At 44.3% G+C, this 16,154-nt stretch overlaps 5 protein-coding genes across 5 annotated transcripts; 2 read left to right on the forward strand and 3 right to left on the reverse strand.

Annotated features, from left to right (window-relative positions):
* Nucleotides 1-337: 337 nt before the first annotated feature.
* BDB00DRAFT_843201 (uncharacterized protein) lies at nucleotides 338-994 on the reverse strand (the record flags this gene model as incomplete). Its single annotated transcript, XM_053124939.1, has 1 exon — nucleotides 338-994. A coding segment is annotated over exon 1 (175 nt), but the record flags the coding sequence as incomplete, so codon positions are not given.
* Nucleotides 995-1,161: 167 nt separating this feature from the next.
* Nucleotides 1,162-4,122, forward strand: BDB00DRAFT_843202 (uncharacterized protein; the record flags this gene model as incomplete). The annotated part of the gene is made up of 4 exons (XM_053124940.1): nucleotides 1,162-1,448; nucleotides 1,626-2,055; nucleotides 2,250-2,611; nucleotides 2,724-4,122. Coding segments are annotated over exons 1-4 (2,355 nt in total), but the record flags the coding sequence as incomplete, so codon positions are not given.
* A 2,788-nt stretch (nucleotides 4,123-6,910) lies between these two features.
* BDB00DRAFT_791096 (uncharacterized protein) lies at nucleotides 6,911-9,072 on the reverse strand (the record flags this gene model as incomplete). The annotated part of the gene is made up of 2 exons (XM_053121016.1): nucleotides 6,911-7,476; nucleotides 7,782-9,072. 2 exons carry the CDS (start codon nucleotides 9,070-9,072, stop codon nucleotides 6,911-6,913), a joined length of 1,857 nt encoding a protein of 618 aa, XP_052975654.1.
* Nucleotides 9,073-13,430: 4,358 nt separating this feature from the next.
* Nucleotides 13,431-14,947, reverse strand: BDB00DRAFT_843210 (acyl-CoA N-acyltransferase). The gene is made up of 5 exons (XM_053124941.1): nucleotides 14,927-14,947; nucleotides 14,591-14,689; nucleotides 14,192-14,476; nucleotides 13,926-14,041; nucleotides 13,431-13,729 (listed from the first exon to the last, which is right to left on the reverse strand). Exons 3-5 carry the CDS (start codon nucleotides 14,452-14,454, stop codon nucleotides 13,506-13,508), a joined length of 603 nt encoding a protein of 200 aa, XP_052975655.1. The 5' UTR covers nucleotides 14,455-14,476; nucleotides 14,591-14,689; nucleotides 14,927-14,947; the 3' UTR covers nucleotides 13,431-13,505.
* BDB00DRAFT_770658 (CrcB-like protein-domain-containing protein) lies at nucleotides 14,793-16,150 on the forward strand (the record flags this gene model as incomplete). The annotated part of the gene is made up of 3 exons (XM_053119901.1): nucleotides 14,793-15,244; nucleotides 15,319-15,949; nucleotides 16,019-16,150. The coding sequence occupies 3 exons, from the start codon at nucleotides 14,793-14,795 to the stop codon at nucleotides 16,148-16,150; spliced, it is 1,215 nt and encodes a 404-aa protein (XP_052975656.1).
* Nucleotides 16,151-16,154: the final 4 nt, after the last annotated feature.

Genomic DNA, 16,154 nt, shown 5'->3' on the forward strand with positions numbered 1-16,154 from the left:
AACAATGAGACATTTTGCATCGGAGGCACAAAATAAAGCTTGATCTATTGGATCACATAATAATGGATAAAAGATTTTTGTAGCAGCACATAACGATTACCTAACGTACGGGGGAGGGGCAGGGGTGCGGGTGGGTGAATAGAACAAGAGACGGAGAGAGACAGAGAGTGTGTGTGTGTGGGCAAAAAATAGACATATGCACATGGCGTGCTGCACAGCTGTGTACACGCACACACACAGCACAGAACTTTAAACCATGCTTTATCGGGCAATTACATAGGTGAGAGAGCACCGGTATCATACATATTCCATTAACACTATTACTTGATGCAAATTCCAGGAGCAAAGCATAATTGATGCATATACTACTATTAGCTAACCCCCCTTTTTTTCTTCTTGTTCCAAATTCCACGGCAATTTCACATATACAGCAACTGTATTAGAGAAACAATCCCGCTTATGTGGTTGATACACACACTAGCGCTGAGCGGGATGAAAGCGGGGAAGCGTTTTTTTGGGTGGCGAGAGCGGGGTGTTATAGCCAAAAGAGACACAAAAGGGAAAAAAAGGGAAAACTGTATTCCGTCGAAAACTTTTGTCCTTGAGGTTTCACCATCACCTTAACAGACGAATCACGGTCCAAGACAAGGTAAGCTCCGAGAGAGAGAGGGATATCATCCCGACTAGGTAGTAAGGTAAGTAACCTCTAACAAACAAGAGCCACTTAGCAAGTAATAATAACCCAGTTGAAACAGAACTGATCGCCGTAGACGATAATTGTACATATTTGGACATTAGATCAGATATGGTTAAAAGCTTGACGTAGGTGCCGTCGCACAGGCTATGTCTCTCGCAACGTGCCCGCTTTCCTGTTGATGGCAAGTGGCTCTCGTCTCTCTCACAGTGTGAGTAAGTGAGTGAGTGAGTGAGTCTGTCTTGATTATTAGAATAACCGGTCGGGCGCGCTTTCTGCTTATTGGGCGAGAGAGAGAAAGAGATAGAGAGCGCTGACACTTCTGCGCAAATCAAGTTTATGAAATTACGGTCCCCCACCCCTTATCACCCATCTTCGTGGACGCTTATTTCGAGCCCGATCCATTCTTTATTCTTTTTTCCATTTTTACTTTTTTCCTCTTATATATAAACTTTCCTCCTTGCCAACTTTTTCCCTTTCTTTCACCTCTTTTTTCCCCGTTAGAACTCTTTCTCTCCTCTCCCTTTCTCTCTCTCTCTCTCTCTCTCTTCTCTCTTCTTCCCTCTCCATCCTCTCCTCTAGCCTCGACCATGTCGAACGAGAAAACGGAAACAGTCGAGGTCGTCTCCGAGGCTCCCGCCAAGGTTGACCTGAGCGCTGGCAACGTCAAGACGCTTACCGTCGAAGAACTTTACGACAAGGACAAGTACGATTTGTCCACCATGGAGACCAATGACGTTTTGCAGCTCTTGCAGTATGTATTCCCTCACAATCCAATTTCTTTCAATCCATCACTATCGCAACCCCCCTCCTGCTCCCCGAGAACTTACCCGACGATATTCGTTTTTTAAACTTTTTGCCGGGGTTGCAATGTGTGTGTATGTGCTTGTTGATCTGATTTCTTTCTTTATTATCTTGTCCAACAATATAGAACCCAGCCCAACGGTCTCACTTCGGACGAAGCCGCTCAACGTATCGAGAAGTTCGGTCCTAACAAGCTCGAACAGAAGGAAGTCAATGCCTTCTTGCAGTTTTTGGGCTTCATGTGGAACCCCTTGTCGTGGGTCATGGAAGCCGCCGCCATCGTCTCTATTGCCTTGGCCAACGGTGATGGCAGACCGCCAGACTACCCCGATTTTATCGGTATCGTCCTCTTGCTTTTTGCAAACTCTTTGATTGGTTTCTACGAAGAACGCCAGGCCGGTAACGCCGTCAAGGCCCTCATGGAGTCGCTCGCCCCCGAATGTAAGGTCAAGCGTAATGGCGAGTGGAAAACCATGGAAGCTGCTGAACTCGTTCCTGGTGATGTGGTTAGCATCAAGCTCGGTGACGTTATCCCCGCTGATGGCCGTTTGCTTTCTGTAAGTGCCCTGTTCTTCCTTCTCTACCTCCCCGCCCTTCCCGCCGCCACCACTGCCCATCTTTTTTTTGGGCCCGCCCGCCCGCCCCCTTATTCACGCCTCGTCTCACCTCATCGCGCTGCCCCGCCCCCCGCGACCCCCACATAGCTCACATTCACACAAAAAATTAATTTACACCTTTTTTATTTGTCTAGGCTCATGGCCAGGTCTCTATTGATCAAGCTGCCTTGACTGGTGAATCCTTGCCTGTTGGTAAGGAAGCCGGTGACGAGATCTTCTCTGGTTCTACTGTCAAGCAAGGTGAGGCCGAAGCCATCATCATTGGTACCGGTTTGAACACCTTCTTTGGTCGTGCTGCCAAGCTGGTCGGCGATGCTGGCGACGATGTTGGCCATTTGCAGACTATTTTGGCTAAAATTGGTAACTTCTGCTTGGTCTCCATCGGTATCTTTGTCGTTGTCGAAATCCTCGTCATGTATGCTGCCTTCCGCTACAACTACCGTCGTGGTATCGACAATCTTTTGGTTTTGCTCATTGGTGGTATCCCCATTGCCATGTAAGTTTTCCTTATTTATATTTCTCTGGCAATCCACCAGGAATAATCATCAAACAATCGAACATTCAATCATATCTTTTTTACTTACATTGCATCCTCTAACCTTTTATAGGCCTACTGTCTTGTCTGTCACCCTTGCTATTGGTGCCAAGCAACTTGCTGAGCACAAGGCCATCGTCACCCGTATCACTGCTATTGAAGAAATGGCTGCCGTCACTATTCTCTGCTCTGACAAAACTGGTACTCTTACCTTGAACAAGCTCATTGTTGACAAGCCCACCATCAAGACATATGCCGAATTCAACGGTGACGATGTCATCCAGCTGTCTGCCTTTGCTTGCCGTACCGAGAACCAGGATGCCATCGATTTCTGTATCGTCAACTCCTTGCCCGATCCCAAGTTGGCTCGTGACGGTATTGAAGAACTTGAATTCAAGCCCTTCAACCCCGTTGTCAAGCGTACCGAAATCACCTACCGTCGCATCGAAGATGGTGCCGTCTTGCGCGTCACCAAGGGTATGTCCCACACCATCTTGGATCTCTGCTCCCGTGACAAGACTGAAGCCCAGATCCAAGCCTTGAACGATGATGTCGATGAGTTTGCCCGCCGTGGTCTCCGTGCCTTGGCCGTTGCTGTTGACGAAGTTCCCTCTGGCGAAGTCGAGGGCGAAGGCAAGGGCATGCGCCTCATCGGTCTTTTGCCCATCTACGATCCCCCACGTTCAGACACTAAGGAAACCATTGATCGTTCCATTGCTCTTGGTGTGCAAGTCAAGATGATTACTGGTGATCAGCTCGCTATTGGCAAAGAAACCGGCCGTCGTCTTGGTATGGGCGATAACATGTTCTTGTCTAAGACCTTGAAGGATGGTCCTCCCGCTGGTTCTGGCTACACCAGCATCGACGACATGGTCTTGCAGGCCGATGGTTTCGCCGGTGTCTACCCCGAACACAAGTATGAAATTGTCGAACGTCTCCAAGCCTTGGGTCACATGACCGCCATGACTGGTGATGGTGTCAACGATGCTCCCGCTCTTTCCAAGGCCAACGTTGGTATCGCTGTCGCTGATGCCTCTGATGCTGCTCGTTCTGCTGCCGATATCGTCTTGGTTGAACCCGGTCTTTCCGTCATTGTCGAGGCCATTATCGGCTCCCGCCAGATTTTCCAACGTATGCGCAATTATGCCATCTACGCTTGTTCCATCACTATTCGTGTTGTCGTCGGTTTCGCCATTCTCTGCTTTGCCTTTGAGCATGATTTCCCTCCTTTCCCTGTCCTTATCATTGCCGTCTTGAACGATGGTACCATCATGACCATCTCTACTGATCGTGTCAAGCCCTCGCCTTACCCTGACCAGTGGAACTTGCGTGAAATTTTCTCGTATGCCATCTTCTACGGTCTGTACCAAGCCGCCTCCACCTTGGGTTTCGCTGCCGTCATGTTCCAAACCACCTTCTTCCAAGACAAGTTTGGCGTCGAGCTGCCGCGCGCTGACACCTCTGGCTCTGGCGACGACTGGGTCAACGACCATATCTACCACTCCATCATCTATTTGCAAGTCTCGACCATCTCTCAAGCTTTGATTTTCATCACGCGTTCCCGCAGCTGGTTCTTCATGGAACGTCCCTCGATTTATTTGATGTGCGCCTTCGTTGTTGCCCAGCTTGTCGCCACCTTCATTGCCGTCTATGCCGACTGGGGCTTCACCTACATGCGTGGCTGTGGTTGGGACTGGGCTGGTATCGTCTGGATCTGGAACATCATTTGGTTCTTGCCCATGGACTTGCTCAAGTTTGCTTTGCAGTACGTCTTCACTCCCAAGAACACCCTTGCCGAATCAAAGGTCCCCATGGCCGGTGGTCAGTCTCGCCGTGCCTCGGCCATGTCCGGCGCCTCTTCTGCTCGCTACTACGCTAACCGCACCAAGTCGTTGCGTTCCATGGAACAGCCCCGCAACTTTGGCAAGCGTCTCTTTGGCAAGAAGTTGAGCATGGACAAGAAGGAAATGCGCCGTTTCTCATCTGCTCAGGCTAACCAGTCTGCTCAGATCTTGGGTGGTGCTTCAAGCAGCAACAAGGCATAAAAAAGACACACATACACTTATATACACTCCATACGCACTCTCTCACACTCTCACTGCACTACACTTTTTACATATATATCCTCTACAGCTCTCTCTCTCACAAATCTCTCTATCCTCCTCTTTTTCATTGTACAACCAAAATCACCTTATTACAGAGGGTGTTTTATTTTGTATTGAGCGTTTTTTCTTATGTTAATTGTTATTTCTAGTTGTTGTTTACTCCTCTTAAAATAAAGTTAAAGACATAAACTATTTATGTTCTCTCCTAATTTATATATTCTTTAGTTTAGTAACTCTTTTTCTTTGTCTTTCTCGGTCTGTTGAACTGTTTGAAGAACCGTTTGAAGAAAAACAAAGCTTCGAGTTCCCACGCCAAGTTAGTACCTTGAATGTTTAGTCCGATTTAGATGATTTTAGACATATCACATAACAGCGACGGAAAAAGTTTTTCTGTGTTATCTTGACCCGAGCTGCAGGGTGCTAAGTTTCTCTTCTGGCTTTAAAGTGGGTGATGTGGAGATCAATACAGCGAAGTAGCGTCCTCAGCTCCTACTCGACTCTCTTGTATATAGCTTTCTTGTGAAAAACTGTAAGAGCAAATAATCAAAAAGAGGACGGCGCTTAGTTAGCTACGCAGAAATGTCTGTTTACCATGTAATGAAACGCATTAAAAGTTTCGAGTCTCGCGAGTCACGCGGAAAATCCTATGGTCTTTTTTTTAACGATTGCAACAGCATCAAGTGGGTTGGAGTACCCATACATTCCAGTCATTTCAGCACAACCCGTTCGTTTTAAGAATATAAAAGATAGAGCATTTAATACGCTGTAAAGTACTTTTGATTGTTACGCGCTCTTTTTTTTCAACGAATTCTTTGGGTAATCCTTATATTTCTCTGATTCGGTGGTCCAGCCAAGGTTCGGTCTGTTTCGGATATCAACGTTATACAGTGATTCCCCCGCTTTTTGCAGTAGCGGGTTTTTTTGAGGAGGAAGTTGAAAAAGAAGTCCGGAGACGGGAGAAGATCATCGTTGTCTTTTGAAAAACGTTGTTTTTAATGTACGGAGTAGATCATTTACTTGTGCTTTTCTTTTTCTGTTTCCAAGACAACCATAAGGTCATTATGTATTTGTTGTCACGGTGACCCTCTTCACTATACAAGCATTGTCATGACAATTTTTTGTTGTTATGGCAACACGTATGAAAATACGAATATCCAATTTTTTGTTGTTATGGCAACACGTATGAAAATACGAATATCCATGATAATTACACATACACTCTATCCACATAGCAACCATCCTTTCACTTACTTTCTTTCCAGAAGTAACTAACTAAAATAGCCAGATTGCAAATAAACATCTGATATGAATTCTAGAGTGAAAGAGGTCGATTTTATTTTCATTTTAGCCGACTGTAAAAAGCGGATTACATGTGTGCCGCATAATTTCTTTCTGTTTCTAAAAAAGAAGATCCATGTATTTGAGGCTTCTTAGATGTTTTTCTTACTAGTCAACTTTTTGTTTTTATTCTCAATGATATTAATGTTTATAAAAGTTTGTTGTTTATAGTTGGCTGACATAAGCAATCTGTTGATTCACGTAATACATATAAAAAAGGGTTTTCCAAGAAATAGGCTAAGAAAAAGCTATACAAATTAATTTCTCTTTATCATCAATTTTTTTTTGCTGAAACAAGGTGAGGGTATTGTTTTAAAAAGAAGAATACAAATAACGATTAATGAAAAGAAAGAAGGAAAAGGGTGTGAGCGTATCAAACGAAGTGACATGGGACATATATAGGAAGGGCGTTTGTGCGAGAGAAAGAGGGATCGACAGTTGATAAGAGAGAGAAAGAGAAAGAGAGAGAAAGGTGGTGTATGTATTATGTAAAATGTCCAAAACTCCCATAAATCTTTTTTGCTGCCCGATCGACGGGCAATGGGAGACTTTAAGGAGGTATGTATTGTGGCTTTTTGTAGATGGTTAGTGGTAGTAGCATTCGAGCAAAAAAAGATGTTTCATATATATAAGCGAAAGAAAGAAAAAGAGAAAAAAAGGAAAAGAAAAGATGTGTGTGGAGTAAAATGATGAGAGAGCGGATGTGTCAAAAGGGCATGCGGATATGCTGTGTGGAATGGTACGGATATATGTATGGTTGTTGTTATTGTTGGTTATTGTTTATATAGTGGATAGTGCGGTACGGTATTTGAATAAATTAGAAATGCTGGAATTGTAATGGTGGTGACTTTGTCACCGCAGTCGAACTAGCATCGAGCGTGGGTGACGATGGTGTCGACAGCGACAATGAAGACGAAGACGACGATGAACCTACTGAAGGCGACGTTTGTTGTATAAGAAGATCTGTAGTTGCCGGTGTAGACGAAAACTGTTGTTCTTGTTGATGTTGACCGCCATACAACATTGCTCGCAGCGCACTGCACCGTCTTTCCAAAACAACCAGAAAGTTCTGCATCTGTTCAGGTGTTAGCCGTGCCAACAAGTTTCTGAACCGCGAATCGTCGAATTGTTCTGGTGGCCATGAAGAAGCATTCTGCTTGTCATCCAATGGAATGGTCATTGTAGTCGGTAGTGGTGGTGTAGGTAGTGAACTTGGTGGATCCAATCTTGCCATCTTGTTGCTACTTTCTGCTGCTGTACCAGATGATGGTCCTTCTTCTTCATTGCAGCCTTCTTCCCCAGACCAGCCTCGGCGCCGCTTTTGTACTTTTTGTTTGTGCATCGTAGGTGGTCGATCCCGATGATGTAACTTGGCATACAAACCTATAAGAAATGGCATCATGTTAGTTCTGCCTCTGTAAAAACTTTTTCATCGTTCCGTGATATGGAGCCGGTTGTTGATCATTATAAAAAAAATTTTCGGCTCGGGATTGAGGGAAAAGGGGAGATAAAGCTGGAAAAGAAGTGCAGTAAAAGGGTGAAGGGGTATAAGCAGCTGCTTTAGCTTCCTTGGGGGAGAGTGGATGGTGATGGTCGTGATGGTTTGGAAGGGTGCTGGGGGGCCGAGGGGAGGGAAATGAAAAAAAGACTCTTATTGTAAAATTATTTATACTGTAAAGTTAACATACCACAAGCGTTGCACACAGACTCGCCACGTTCGTTCTTACGCCAGAGTGGTGTGTTCGTTTGCAAGCAATTGGCACACCGTTGTTGCTCATCCATGGTGAAGAGCTGACCGAGTAATGATGAATCGCCACTAACAGCAGCCAAAGACGATTCAGTGTTGTTGATAGGCGATGGCGAGGTGGTGATCGGTGTGGCCAATGCTGCTGCCACTGTCGTATGGGTGTTATTAGCGGTGCTAGTGGTAGTAACAGCAGCAACAGTCGTTGTAAGGTCAGGACCAGGAGTGGAGGCATTAGCAGTCGAAGCAGCATGGGCCAAAATCTTCTTGTTGTTGTTCAAGACTGGAGAAGACGCGGTGCTTGTGTTGTTGTTGTTGTTGCTACGACGTTGCTGCTTTTCACATGATGCTGGCTGTTGTTCTTGGTCCTTGCTGCTGTTGCTATTGTTATTGTTGACTTTGGGTTGCTGATCATGCTGTTGTTGCTGCTGCTTCTGACGGATATGCAAAGGACGATGCGATCCATACTGCTTGAAATAAAGACCACATGCATTGCAGAGGGAATGGGCACGGTCAGGAGTACGTCTCCAAAGCGGTGTCTTGGTGACATGACAATTGTAACACTCAAGTTGCCGAGGAGGACGTGTCGCCTTAGGCTTCTCCGTAGTACCGATAGCCGCTGGACTCGGTTCGGGTGGTGCGACGACAGATGATGTTGGATGATGGTGATGAAGATGATGAAGGTGATGAGGATGATGATGATGGTTATGATAATGATGAGTACGTTGATGTTGTTGTGCTGTAGTCGTAGGTGGTAAAGGACCAAGATCAGGAGCGACGACACCAGAATGATGTTGAGGCGGCGGCGGCATACTCAACGCAGCGGCAGCAGCAGCCATGGCAGCCGCATTTTCCTCGAAAGGTACATGAAAGGGATCATCTTGATGGTGGAGGTGTTGATCGATCGGCGACGACAATGAAGATGACGGCGATAGATCGTTGCTGTTGCTACTCCAGGCAGGTTGATACAATGCTGAAATGGATTGCAGAACAGCCATGGGCAAGTTTTGAAAGTTGTTAGGATCAAACAATAAATTATGAGGGCTGTCGAATGAAGCGCTCGAGGATGTAGGTGAGGGGAAGCTGTTGTTGAATGACTGATGCTGTAATTGCTGGCCCGTGATGGACGTGTCGTTTGTCGACGACGGTGATGGCAATGCATGGTGATGTAACACACTGAGGCGGTCGTTCGAAGTGTCTACCAGAAGGTAGTCTGTCGCTGTTGTTTGAGTCATCAAGCAATACTTTAGAAAAGAGTAGGGGGGAAGGTGTGCAAAAAAAAAGAGTAGGTGCGTGCAGTTGTCGTTTAGTGGTAAAGAAAAGGCTTAACAGTGTCTAAAATAAAAGGAAGAAGCAAAAGAAAGAGGCACTTCTGTGCTCCAGGCAACTCTTATATATACGCGCGAAAAAAAAAAATAGCAATCCAGCCCCAGCATGTATAAGATGTGTGTGCCCTGTGGGTGGGCTCCTTCGTAAATTTAGTAAATAGGCGAGTGTCGCTAATCCCAAACGAAGGTAAGGACCCCCACCCCTCGTTTCTAGTTATTTCAAAACCACCATCCATCCTTCCTTCCTTCCTTCCCACCCCCAAATGCTGCATCTTCTCTTCTCTTGTTCTCTTTAATGTGTGTGCGTGTGTAAGATGTGTTTATATCTAGTAGTATGCATGTTTCTTTCTTTCTTTGATTCTCCTCCTACCCCCCGTCTCTTCCCCACCCCCACCTCCTCCGTACTCTATGTCAATTGGCGAAGGGGATCTAAGCTGGTACCATTTCTGGCTGCCGCTACTGCTGCTGTTGTATAAAAAAATATAAAATAGCTTGTGCAACAACAAAAAGGGCAATTCAACCAAACCCTTTTTCACTTTCGGTTTAAACACTTACACACAATGCCCTTCTCCCTCCACCCCCTCCTCCTTTTAGAGGTCTATACGCCCCCCAAATCCTCCTAAACAATTGTATGTTCTCTTTCTCTCTCTCTGCCTCGATGAGTTTTCTCTATCATGTACATAAGCTGTATAGTATCTCCTGCTCTCTTTTTAAAAGGGAGGAATGCGGTTGGAGAGGGTTTTACCGAGGAAATAAGGTGTATCTCGATTTCGCGCGATCCAGTCAAGAGCATTTGTTCACGATGCCCATTATGCTATTGTTACTGCCATTACTAGTAGATTGTATATATACGGTGATTTATTAAAAAACATGGTTTTTCTAAAATAAAAACTATTATGTGTCGTCGTCTTGTTGGCGTCAAGTACTATTATACTGCTCTAATGCGGGAATCGAATTGATAAAGTATATTCGCATTTGTCCAATCCACGCGACACAACGCAGCTTTTTTTTTCTATTCTCCTTGGTTCGCTGTTGAAAATGTGCGTAGTGTACCATGTAGTGCAACGGTTGCAGTTTTGCTTATTGTTGCACGGGTCAGCCTGGTTACCAAGAACGCGAGATAAAGTGCGCCCTTTAGTGATATAGTTTCTTATCGAGCCAATAAGATGCATGAACCGCATCGTCGGTGTTTTTTTTACGTTTATCTATATCCGATCCTTTTATCCAGTCATCTTATTGGTGAAAGATTAGAAAGAGAGTGTACTGTGTGCGCACACAGAGAAAGAAACAGGTGTTATATCGTGACTAGGTCAAGCGCACAAAATAGGCAGAATTATAAAGGGGAGAGGCGCGCGCCGTGCGGCCCATATGATAAAGGGGATTGAATCACAAAAAAAATCATGAGTGGCTGGTTAAACAAAAGGGCAAGATAGTGCTTTAACAATATAAAAAAAGTTTTAAAATAAAAGTGCTACACCACACCCGTGTTGTACTGTGTGCACATAGTAGCAATTAGTATTATGTTCCTTTGCCGACCGACCGACCAACCAAGTACGAACTCATTTCCCCCCCAAAAAAGTTTAATTACCTCCTGACGACCGAGTGTTTAGAAACAGTATAACAGTATAGAGTGTGGAAAAAAAAGTGTGTGTTCTCTACATGTATGTCCTCGAGAACAAGACCTACTAAAGAAGCAATGAGCGACAGACGACGCCCATTATGCTCCTATTTTCTTCTTCTCTGTATAGTTCTTTCAATTGTATCGTATCTCAACAAACTTTCTTTGCATATATTATTTACTTATATGTTACCCTGCTGTCGCTATAGCGATGAGGTGCTGGTAGCCATGGGGAAAAGTAACCATGGAGGTGAGGTAACCTTGGAGACAGAGAATGCATAATAATAATTGAATGTCGTCAGCTATTGCGCAATGAAGCCGCGTTAACAAATTGGGAATACAAATATTCTATTGGTGAAAAATTCTGTCACGGATGATCACCTCCCCCACTATCCCACCCCAGACCTGATACTGCGGATCATGTTCACCCCCTACATGCAGTGGCCGTGTCAAGCTACACTACATAAATAGATTACTACTTGGTTATTGTAAATCGGGTCTTTCGGCTCACATAATTACTTTACAATAGACAACCCGGTTCCTTTTTCTCTTACTATGTACCTATGCCGAGAATGTGTATTGCCCCACTCTCTCTCTCTCTCTCCTGCTCCTAACGTAGATATACCTCACTTTAAGCTATACACCCGCGTTCTTTTCAAATGCACATCCTCCACATCCCATCTTTTCATTGTTGAAACTCATGCTTGTTTGTTACATATTAGTGCCCTTATGAGCTATGTGGGGTCGTCTATATTTGGGGGGCGGGGCTTTTTAAAGATAAGAAGGCTAAAACAGAATACATAGACGAGAACACGAAGAGCGTTAGTATAACAGCGAGACCAGCAACCAACTTATCTTCTCTTGTCACCTGCATGCGGATAAATCTAGCTGCTGCTTATACAGTTTACTTCTTGCTATTGCTGTTGCATTGATTGGCAGCCGCGCGCATCACACGTTAATACACACACGCAAAAGTTGATGGGTGTACAGTATGCCAATGATCCTTGATAATTTTTTTGCTCAGCACATTGCTAATCACAGTTTTGATAACGCAAGTAGGGATAATGAATGCACGCGTAGGTCAGAGATAATCAAATCGACATTTTTTCTTCATAGAAACACTGCATAATATCATTCGTGCTATGTTTTCTTTCTCATATTTGCGCGTAAATATGTAGTTAAACTGTTCTCGAAGAACTTGCGCCCCCCAAAAATTGGAATGATTAGTGTGAAGTAGACATGAAACGATATTAAGGAACTATGCATGTAATAATTTTCCCAGGATCGCACTCTAGAGTGTGCCTCTATCTTTTTCTTCTTGTCCTTGAATATTATACTATTGTTTGTTGTATAAAATATTATATGGAACGAACACAATTTTTTTGGGGGGTTAATGGTGGTAATGTATTAGTATATGGGAAAGAGGGGGTTGGTTTGTTGGAAATGTACATACAGGCGAGGCACTTTTTATTGGTTCCAGATCGCCAACCTGCATTCGAAGGTTCTCTTTCTTAATACATACAAAACTTTAGGTTGCAGACGCTATAGCCATCTATGGCAGTACATGCTTTACTATATCATAGCACCTTGCTTGCCATTATTATGCTATATAGCTCGTCTCCCCTCCTCTTTTCAAGGTAACCCCGCCATCAACCCTCCCTCGATATCGTGTTCGTTCTTGGCAACTTCTAGTGATTAAAAAGAAAAGAGGACAAGAGTGAAGAGATCGCCGTGTTATTGTACAACAACGCTCAAAATCTCCAAAACAACTATTACAATTTTTACGCAATATGTACGACCTACCGCGCACTGATTTCTTTCTTTGGTCGATCTCCCTCCAATCCCAACCAGGTATAGCAGAGCCTATATATCATACATGAATTTACATTCACACACGCACTTCCTTGTGGGCGCGTGTTTTGCCGAGGTGCGTGAGCAGCCTATGTATATACATGGTATAACAAACCTCTCTCCAGAAATCGTATAGTTGTTGTAAAACCATTCTTGAAGGAAGGGATCAAACAATCATTAGAGCTTCATGATAATGCCTTTTCTATTTAGTATACAACTTACATTTCTTGTGGTCAGTGCCACCACATCTAGTGCTAATTTCTTTTAACTAGAAATCCTTTCTGATAGCATATTCTGTTTTCAAATTTTGCTGCTGCTGTGCTACAACCATTATTTATTTAGATATTGTACATATGCATTCCGGGAATGAGAGTCACTTGTGTATCCTACGTTGCCAAAAAGCCTGCATCTAGTAACATACATTATCATCTGCTATACTTCTTTGGATGTTCCTTTCTCTCCCCCCAGGTACCCCTAGACTGAATCTGGTAACCATCAGCTGACCTGATCTATCATCGACGGGCGGCCAAGCACTGGAACGCAAAGGTTAACAGGTGTGCGAGTGTGCACATCACCACGCATAAAAAATTAGCAGAGATCTCGACCCCGAGGGTTGGGGGGGGGGAAGGGACACGAGTATGCACGCATTTTGCCTCATAGTACATAGCAGTCTTTGTATTTACTTTAAAGCTACTACAAAAACATATGTTAAAGTGATATGCACCACGAAAATAAGGCAAATGACAATGGCTACACAAAGCAAAGAAGAAGAAAATAAGGTTTTGCCATGTGGAGACGTGCGGTAAAAAAAGTGCGTAGCAGGTAACAAACTTTCTCTCTTTTTTATTATTATTGTTATTACTTGATTTATCTATGAGCTCTGACCAAATGTGTATGTGTCCCATGGGAACGGGACAAATGTGGGGATGCCACCGTGTTCGCCCGGGCCTTCCGTCTCTGGGATATAGTATTCAAGGAACGTGACATCCAAGAATCGGCCAAACTTGTATCCACAATTATGAAAGGTGCCCGCATCACCAAAACCAAGCGACTTGAACAGACCAATCGAAGGTGTGTTCTCAGAGGTGATACCCGCTATTGAAACGATTTAAACAAAAAATATGTGCGATTAATGGATGAACAATTGATATACAGCCACCTAAGAAAGAGGAAGCGGAGAAGGGAGAACGAGATGATAGGTCGTTTCGCTCTCGCTCCCTCTGTATTCATTTGCCTTCCGATCTTGTACTGCTATCGTTCAACCACAGAAATAATATATCATCACGCATACCAATAATTGTTTTAAACTTCAAATCTCGTGCAATTCGGAGCATCTCAAGAGATAATAAGCGACCTAAACCCTGGCGATGATGATCCAAATGGATATACACGGTGATTTCTGCTGATCTACATGACGCGTTTGGATATCGCTAGTAAGGAAACCACCGCCAAGCATCCGCTAAAAACACAAACCCCCACCACAGCATCATCCCGATACTATGATGTGCAGCACAACCATGAATGACCCCATCCTCGTCATCAAATAATGATACTCACAAGTTGTATGCAGGCTTGGATCGGAAAGTACCCAAATAAGCATAGGCAATAGTTTGACCCGTGGTCTTTTCGACTGCTACAATAGCGGGGTAGCCCAGTTCCCGCGAGTTCGCTAGCCATTTCTTCATATATTCGATTGTCACAGGTTCATAAATAAACAAGCCCGTAGAGTTGGCAATACGTTCGTTGTAGATCTCAGTGATAGCAGGCAAATCTTCTTCTGTGGCTTTGCGAATGTTGTAGCGTTCCAAAGGGTTTGACATTGTGTGTTGATTCACAGCAGTACTTTAAAAGCAGGTAGTAGGTATTGGAGTAAAGAAAGGAAAAGGTGGAAGAAGGGAAGCTTAGGTAAGGAACAAGGGTTATTATATCGGTGGTGCCTGCGGATTTTTTATTTGCCTCTTGTTTGGTTCCCGCTAAAGAGAGACACGTCTTCATGGCCGAGCCTCGGCGTCAGTATGACCATTGCGAAGGAACGAAAATCGAGCTTCAGAATGACTTCAATAGCAACAATAGTGATGCCATTAATAAGCAGACGCAATCAGGGTTGATAAGCCTTGCTAGCGGCAAACAATCCATTTCAGGCAATGGTGCTGGTCCAATGGCCGAGTTACCCAATGTCCATTGTCACAAAGTCATTGGATCAGCACCACCTAAGAAAGCGACGACTGACCAAGAACAAAATCAAGACCAGCAATCGATAAAATCAACCAGCGAAAAAGATACTCAACCGACCTTTGAACTTGCAGAAGGCGAACGACCGGTCCCAGAAGATCATTATGCGCTTGCAGAACTGCCAGATCTGCAGCGGCCCGTGGTTGAAGTCGATCAAGATCAAGGGAAAACGAAAAAAGTCGTAAGACTTAAAGAGAACAAGATTGTTATTGCGTTTATTATTATTCCTATGGCCATTCTTGGTACACTGATCCGTATTGGACTGCAGCGGCTGCAGACGTATGATGGGCAACCCGTATTTGGTCTCGTGTATGCGCAGTGGATCGGGTGTTTCGTTATGGGCATTGCTGTCCAGCAAAAGGATCTTTTGATGCAATGGTAATTCGTGAGGAGGCATACACTATGTTATTCTGTAAAGAGTTGCTCTCATACATCTGCTTATATTCAACAAGGTATCTTCCTCTCCAAGTGGGCTTGTCGACAGGTCTTTGTGGATCAATCACGACCTTTTCATCCTGGCAACTCGATATATTTAAAGCGTTTTCTAACTATGATGCAGCAAACCATTATACTGGATATAACATTCTTGCAGCCATTTCGCAATTGCTTGTGACCTTGGCCATGTCTTTAAATGGTCTTGTGTTTGGCTATCACGTCGGACAATTTTTATCGCGTGTACCCATTCAACATCAAGCGCTATCTGAGATCATTTCTAATGGATTCAGTGTCCATCACTTGGATCGTCATGATGCGATAGTAATCGTTGTGGGTACTGCAAGTTGGATTGGGGTCATTATCGCAGCAGCCTTGACGACGCACAATAACCAGCGTGAACTGGCCATGGCTTGTGTGTTTGCCCCTGTGGGTGCACTGCTTCGCTGGCATCTGTCCGTATTGAACGCCAAATTTCTAAAAGGCAGGTTTTTTTTTGGAACGTTTGCTGCAAACTTGATTGGCACGCTTGCCTTGGCTATCTTGACCCTTCTCGAGTCAGGTGTTGTCATGTCGACCGTCGCGTGTGATGTTATCCGGGGACTCGCGGATGGTTTTTGTGGTTGCCTGACGACAATATCGACTTTTGTGGTAAGAGAAGAATTTCATGATCGTCTTCACAGAAGAGTTCAACCTTGCTGATGGTTCAAATGATAATAGGTCGAGCTGAGCAACCTTCCTTTGAAGTATACTTATATCTACGGCATGACGTCGATCATTCTAAGCCAATGCTTTATGTTCCTGGTTTGTGGAACCTTCATCTGGACCCAAGGAGTCAATCCAACATGCTGAAGAA

The sequence above is a fragment of the Zychaea mexicana genome (assembly GCF_025766255.1).
Source record: "Zychaea mexicana strain RSA 1403 chromosome Unknown BDB00scaffold_88, whole genome shotgun sequence".
Lineage (NCBI taxonomy): Eukaryota > Fungi > Mucoromycota > Mucoromycetes > Mucorales > Lichtheimiaceae > Zychaea > Zychaea mexicana.